The sequence below is a fragment of the Callionymus lyra genome, chromosome 15 (assembly GCF_982586985.1).
Source record: "Callionymus lyra chromosome 15, fCalLyr1.hap1.1, whole genome shotgun sequence".
NCBI classification, from domain to species: domain Eukaryota; kingdom Metazoa; phylum Chordata; class Actinopteri; order Syngnathiformes; family Callionymidae; genus Callionymus; species Callionymus lyra.
In genome coordinates this window covers 16,457,532-16,463,631 of record NC_141832.1, presented here as the reverse complement: position 1 = coordinate 16,463,631, position 6,100 = coordinate 16,457,532, and the positions used below count along the sequence as shown (strand labels likewise).

The window sequence follows — 6,100 nt, the reverse complement described above, 5'->3', positions numbered from 1 at the left end:
CTGAGAGTTGTGAAGCACAATAAGATGATTTCATCACGAGCGTTTCTAACATGGAACGAACTGGAGCCGCTGCTCCATCATCCCGACTCGCTGACCCTTCCCTCTCCTTGCTCTCCTGCCCAGGCCTCCTCTAATCCCGGCTCCAGCCAGGACGGAGCAATAGGCCACCGCTAATGTTCTTGGTGGGTCATTAATTCTTTGGGATGGCCAGAGGAGGGGGGAGGGAGGGTGGGTCGTAGCTGTGTTGTTTGATATTGCACTGTGTAGAAGTGGGGAGGGAAAGCAGATGTTTGTGTTGGCTGGTGAGGACGAGTCAGCGCGAGCTTCGACGCCAGCCCAGTCACAGTCTCATGCCAGGCAGCAGCTGCCCAAATATAGTCCAGATCACAGTCTGGCAGGAGCGACCGGATCGGTGTCCGCGTCCGCGCTGGAATTTCAACGTCAACCCCGGGGAGTCCAACAGAACGCGAGCTCGTCCCGTTCGCGAGGATTCTTCCTTCCGGGCGACTCTGGTTTCCTCCCACAACCCTAAAACTCATACGGAGGTCGACTGTTGACCGGTGGTTGTCGATGTGTGTAGTGGTTTGACAACCTTTCCACCATCCCTTGCTATTTGCCCCAGGTAGCTGGGATAGACTCCAGCCCCACACGAATGGAATAGAAAGCGAAAAGTTCTAAAATACTCTTTAAACTTTTTTTTTTGTTTTAACTGTAAGCAACATAGAAATAGCACAAACAGAAAATAATTAAGTACATTTAAAGATTAATTTCAGTCCTGAAGTCATAAAAGTACAAATGTAAAACAAACTAAAATATAAAAATTCGGTATTCAGGGGGAAATGTTTTGACGTTGTTACTTTTATTTTGAGATGTTCATTTTTGTATAAAGCACTTTTTTATTTACCTGCACACCTTTCTTGATTTGATCTTTTCCTCATTTGCAAAAGCAAGATGGCGTCAAAGATGGCTGCCTGCTGATTGGCTCTTATTCCACTTCACCACAACAACAAAAAAGAAGAATCTTGGATATTTTTTACTATATGCAACAAAAAAAAATCCTGTCTTTTACTACACGAAATAACTTTTTTATTTTTTCTTACTAGAAACTAAGTGGACGAATTATACTAAGAATGAATTGACGACATTTATTATAGCAAACATATAGTGGGAACTGAAACAAAATATTTTAGGAAATGGGAAATATATCTTAAAATCCTAATAATAGAAAATAAAAATGCATCCACCAGCATCTTAAAAAAAAAAAAAATCCTATAACAATAGAAAATGTTAATCTAGGTAAATCTGGACAATAAGTGCTGAAAAAAAAAGGTAAATTCAAAATAAATAAAATAGAAAATGAATTACAGGGAGAAATATTTAACATTTTGAGCATATGAATGTGCTTTTATGTTCCATTAAGCTTGCCTTTTTCCACTTGATCCTAAAAAAGAAAAGTAATAAAAGCAAGACTTATATTATGACTAGTTCATTGGGTGAAAATAACAGTTTTGATAAATGATATCGTAGGAATTAAAAAGGGGATTTATTTAAGAGTTCAATATTGAAATATTATTAAACTGTAATACCGATACAAGGATGTAAAAAAGTGGAGAAAATACTAAAACGTGTCCATTTAAAGATAAGAAAATATTTAAGATAGAATTAAAAACCAAGCATTTACCTTTTCAAAATAAAATAAACGTTTTGTGATTTCTCTGACGGCGACAGTGGGAAAAGGTCAACGTGTCCGAGCGTCTCCGCTTCTTTTCCTTCTCATCAGTTACGAGAGATTCTTCTCTGCTCAGGTGAAAAGTGGACAAACACAAAAACCCCCTGACAAGAGACGAGGAAGGACACAGTGGGAGCTTCAGATCTCGACTCACAACAATGTATGCACATATAGAGAAGCGAGGGAACAAGGACGCTGTGAGTTTAACCCTGTGCTGAGAGGAAACATTCATCACGGACGCAGAAGGACGATGGGTTGTGAGTGTGTGGGAGCAGATTTAGGATAAACATCATCCATATGTATGTGACTGGCTGGTCAGATCTGACGCGAGGTCAGGGAACAGGCTTTAGTTTGCTGCCCCCTATCGGTCATTTATAGAATTGCGACATTGCCAGTTGATTTCCTTTAAAATGCTGCACATATATTTAAAAAAAAGAGATTCAGACATTATTAAAAAAAAAAAAAAGAATCCTTTAATGAACGTACAAAAACAATAAAAGGCATGTTGATGTCATGTACACTAATTACAAAATATATAATTGCAAAAATAATCCATTTATTTTCAAATGTCATCGACTCAATTCAAATTAAAAAGCTCTATCTACCCAGGAAGTGAGAACTAAATCTTCGGGGGAACGTTCATCTAGGGAACCATCTACTCACAGACGACTGATGGCCGATGCAGGGGGGGAACCTCTTTGAACTTTCCCCGACGTGCCGGTTGTAAATATTATCTGCATAGAGGAGGAATCGGACGACGCTTCACCACTGATATCGCTTCACATTGAAGGTGATTATTTGGCGGACCCTCCCCCTCCCCTCCCCCTCCCCTCCCCCCCGCTGCTGCGTGATACACGACCCGTGGTGGAGTCATCAGTCGACCCCTCCGTGACATCGTCCAATTAACAAGATTGATCTGGAGCACAAAGGTAAATATGTAGTCTTTGATTGAAATTGATGTCTCGCTCCTTTTCAGTGGTTCCTCGAGAAGCCCGGACGCTTTCTAGTCGCCCGACTGCAGGAGTGAGGAGGAGCTTTTTCAAGAGCTGCTCAGTGGTTTTAAAGAACCCTGCATGATGGTGGACCTCAGGTGCGCTTGCTAGGACACTAATCTAGTCACGCTGACCAGTTTCTATCTATTGAGACGAGAGGGTTTTTGTCACAAGATGTGAGCAGCGTGAAAAACCTCCCCGGCGCTCGTTTGAGGCGTTCCCGATCCCGAGGTTTTTTCGAGTCCCTTTCCCCGGAGGACTCTTATAGGCACAGGAGGTCGTTGTGGACCTGACCTCGGCTCTGCAGGCTGTGCAAGTGCGCCTCCTTCAGGATGCGGTTGATCTGCAGGTAGGACTTCGGGAGGTCGCCGGCCTCGTCCGAGTGGCCCGGGTTCGGCGGGCTGCCGGGGGCGACGGCGCACGGGCTGGCGAAGCCCTCGGCCGCGTGGCCGGGACTCCCGGCGCTGCCGCTCTCGCCGTTTGATCCCTGAAAGGAAGTGTCCGGAGATCATATGGTGGACGGTTCAACTCCAGGATGTAATGGTAAAAAACACAAGGATGGAGTACGGCAGTTAAAAATCCCTATAAAATCACCCAGAAAAAAAACCTCTGCACTTACATTGAAGGTTTTCCCCCGGAAGTCACAGGTGAGTGTAAAATAAAAGGCTCTCACTTTCTAGAAGTGAAACCATGTTCCACTGAAGTTCAGTGGTTTGCTACTGGAGCTCTGAGATGTCAGTGAATATCTCAGACGAGTTACAGACGCACATTTTGCTTTGGATTTTTATAAATAAGATGATTTTTTTTGTTAACTTTCTAACATTTAATCAAACAAATGAAGTTCTCTCTATGATACATAAATATGTTGTAATTTACTTGATTCTTCTAAACGCTTCTACAAAACTATACAGTTTATTTTTTCACACTGTCCATTAATATTTTTAACAGTGTTAAAATACATTTCCTCAAGGCAATAAAAAACTCTTGAGACAACAAGGTGCACCGACTAATAAGACGAGTGGTGACAGATATATGACAGTTTGACAGATATTTAGTAGCACATGAACTTGGTTCTAGTTCGGCAAGTACAACCAGAATAAGGTACAAAGGATTATAAGGAAAGAAAATAAGGTAACCCAGCTGTAGCAGCCTCAACTACAACATTAGCAACATTATTCAATTCTATTAAATTGCGAAGAAATGTCTATACACACTGACTGGCACCTAAATCACTAGACACTTTATATATAACCGCTTTTCAGTGTGTTTTGTTCACCGTTTTAATGCTGGAGCCTCAACATAACTTTCCTCATCGTTCATTCTAAAACACGGCGCGACAAGAAAGAATCTTAAAAATAAGATGACAAAGTTTATAATAAACTAAAATATTCAAAAGTAGATGGTAAATAGGTCTGATGACACAAACTTTAAATAGAACCAAGTGCTTCATCGTTGCTTTTTGTGTTGAGCATCTGAAGAGATTTGTGTATTTTTACTTCAGACTGTAGTTTCCCATGGGGGGGTCCATAAAAGTCAATCTCATCATCGTCTGAATCAACTTAAAGAAAGTTACAACCCGAATTATTTTAGTTTTGACAGCTACTCCTTCTTTATTTCATTGTCTTCAGATGATAATAATGGTGACAAAACTAAAAGGCTCGTGTCGGTACCTTCGAGTCGCATGCATCTCGACCGGGTTCGGGAGAGAGGGGTTGAGCCCTGGTCTTCCTTTTGGCCTGAGGTGCCAGTTGACCGGTGTCATTATCGCCCCCACAGCGCCGCCGTTTCCTGTTGGTGGGCAATGAACACGTTAGTAACAAAGCATTCAAAAAACAGTTGTGAGAGCTTTGATATAGAAGTTTTGCACATAAACAAGGGGTCGCAATAGAGTCAAATCATGCACCTCATTTCTTTGTAGCCGCTGTTGTAGTTACACCTTACATGGGGTTTGAACTAACCAAGTGTATATATTTTTTTTATTCTTTTAAAACATAGGTCACCCCATTTTCATGTAAACATCTTTAACTACACACTGGTTTGTGTCAGTGACAAACCTACACTACGGCTTCTTTAAACATTAATGTTAGTGCTGATAAAACCATTGTATGTTTCAAACACATCCCTCTCATCCTGAGTCTATACTATCCATACTTGATGCAGCTCTTTACATAAGTACAGATTCACATACCAAGAGAACTCTGTTACTCATGTGACAACAAACAAAGTCAAATATAGCCTCTTAGTAGTTGTTGTTTGTATATTATTGTTGATATAAAAGAGAGCTGTAGAGGAGCATTGACTTCTTGTCCACCCCCTGAGGATGTAGATAGTTATGTTCTTATATAATATAATATAAGTCTGTCCTCTTGTCACGTACCTGTCCTCAGTCAACATGTCACGACCCTGAGAGCATCGATTTCAACTCTTTTTTTTGTCTCCGGCCCAGAACGTCTGGACCCGGTTCCTCCTCTTCAGTCGACGGTCTATCTCCTGACTTTTATAACACCCACTCAAAACCTCACACTTATGTGATAAAGTTGCCCATGTCGACTACAGGAAAAATAAATACGTTTTTATATCACTTTTGAATTATTAATATTTTTGCGAGCTAATGCATTTAGCATATAGCAACAAGCTAACGCTCTATGACAAAGTAAACGCCGCTAGCTTGATGTTTCCTCGGTGCCCCCTGGGTTTCTGGTTGGCGAAATAATCGCAGTAAAACTATGATTTAGTTCAGAAGACTACCGTGGAAAATAAAATGAGATTAAAACAGAAGTTGGAGATTATTTCGTCTTTCCGCCGTCAGAGTCGGCAAATGCAAGCGCTAGCCGCTGTTTACATGCTACTGCGGCTGCGCACAAAACACAATGGTGCCTTCACGCAAGACTCGTTATTTTTCATCCCGTCAAATTACTTTCAACGTAAAAGAGATGGAAATAGCGTCGACTTTACGATACAGAGCGAATAGTTTTCCACTCCTGATACCATTGAGACGGAAGATTAGATATACTCGCAAAAATGATATGTAGTTGCCTGAAATCTATTTATAGCTTCACCTGCGGCTGCGCAGATCGAACCACGTTGCCTTCAAGTACCCTTTGAGCGGAGGTGTTATAATAATTACAAACATTTCGATATCCCGAAATAAAAAAGGACAATGACTTGTAATAATAGGAAATGAAGCGACATAAAAATGCATATATATATTTTTATATATTTTTATGTATATTTTACGTCAAATGGAATAAATATAATAACGTAAAATACTGTAGATTTTTGTCAATCCAAGACCAAACCATTTGGTTTATTCGCTTAAAAAACATGTAGAAATATAACCTATTGTGGGTTTTTTGTGTTTGTTTACTCAATCATTCGA

At 40.7% G+C, this 6,100-nt stretch overlaps 1 protein-coding gene across 2 annotated transcripts; it reads right to left on the bottom strand.

The window, feature by feature from the left end:
• Positions 1–2,016: 2,016 nt before the first annotated feature.
• Positions 2,017–5,562, bottom strand: LOC148065131 (uncharacterized). 2 transcript variants are annotated; one of them, XM_087809193.1, is made up of 3 exons: positions 4,625–4,809; positions 4,392–4,509; positions 2,017–3,208 (listed from the first exon to the last, which is right to left on the bottom strand). In XM_087809193.1, the coding sequence occupies exons 1-3, from the start codon at positions 4,627–4,629 to the stop codon at positions 2,984–2,986; spliced, it is 348 nt and encodes a 115-aa protein (XP_087665319.1). In that variant the 5' UTR covers positions 4,630–4,809; the 3' UTR covers positions 2,017–2,983. The 2 variants fall into 2 exon arrangements, with proteins under 2 accessions (XP_087665319.1, XP_087665318.1); XM_087809192.1 differs by lacking the exon at positions 4,625–4,809 and adding an exon at positions 5,099–5,562 and having other exon boundaries at positions 2,019–3,208.
• Positions 5,563–6,100: the final 538 nt, after the last annotated feature.

Excerpts from the sequence above, each read along its gene's own strand:
- LOC148065131 (XM_087809192.1), bottom strand. Across the intron at positions 3,209-4,391 it reads GAGATGCATGCGACTCGAAG|GGATCAAACGGCGAGAGCGG; the intron begins GTACCGACACGA and ends ACTTCCTTTCAG.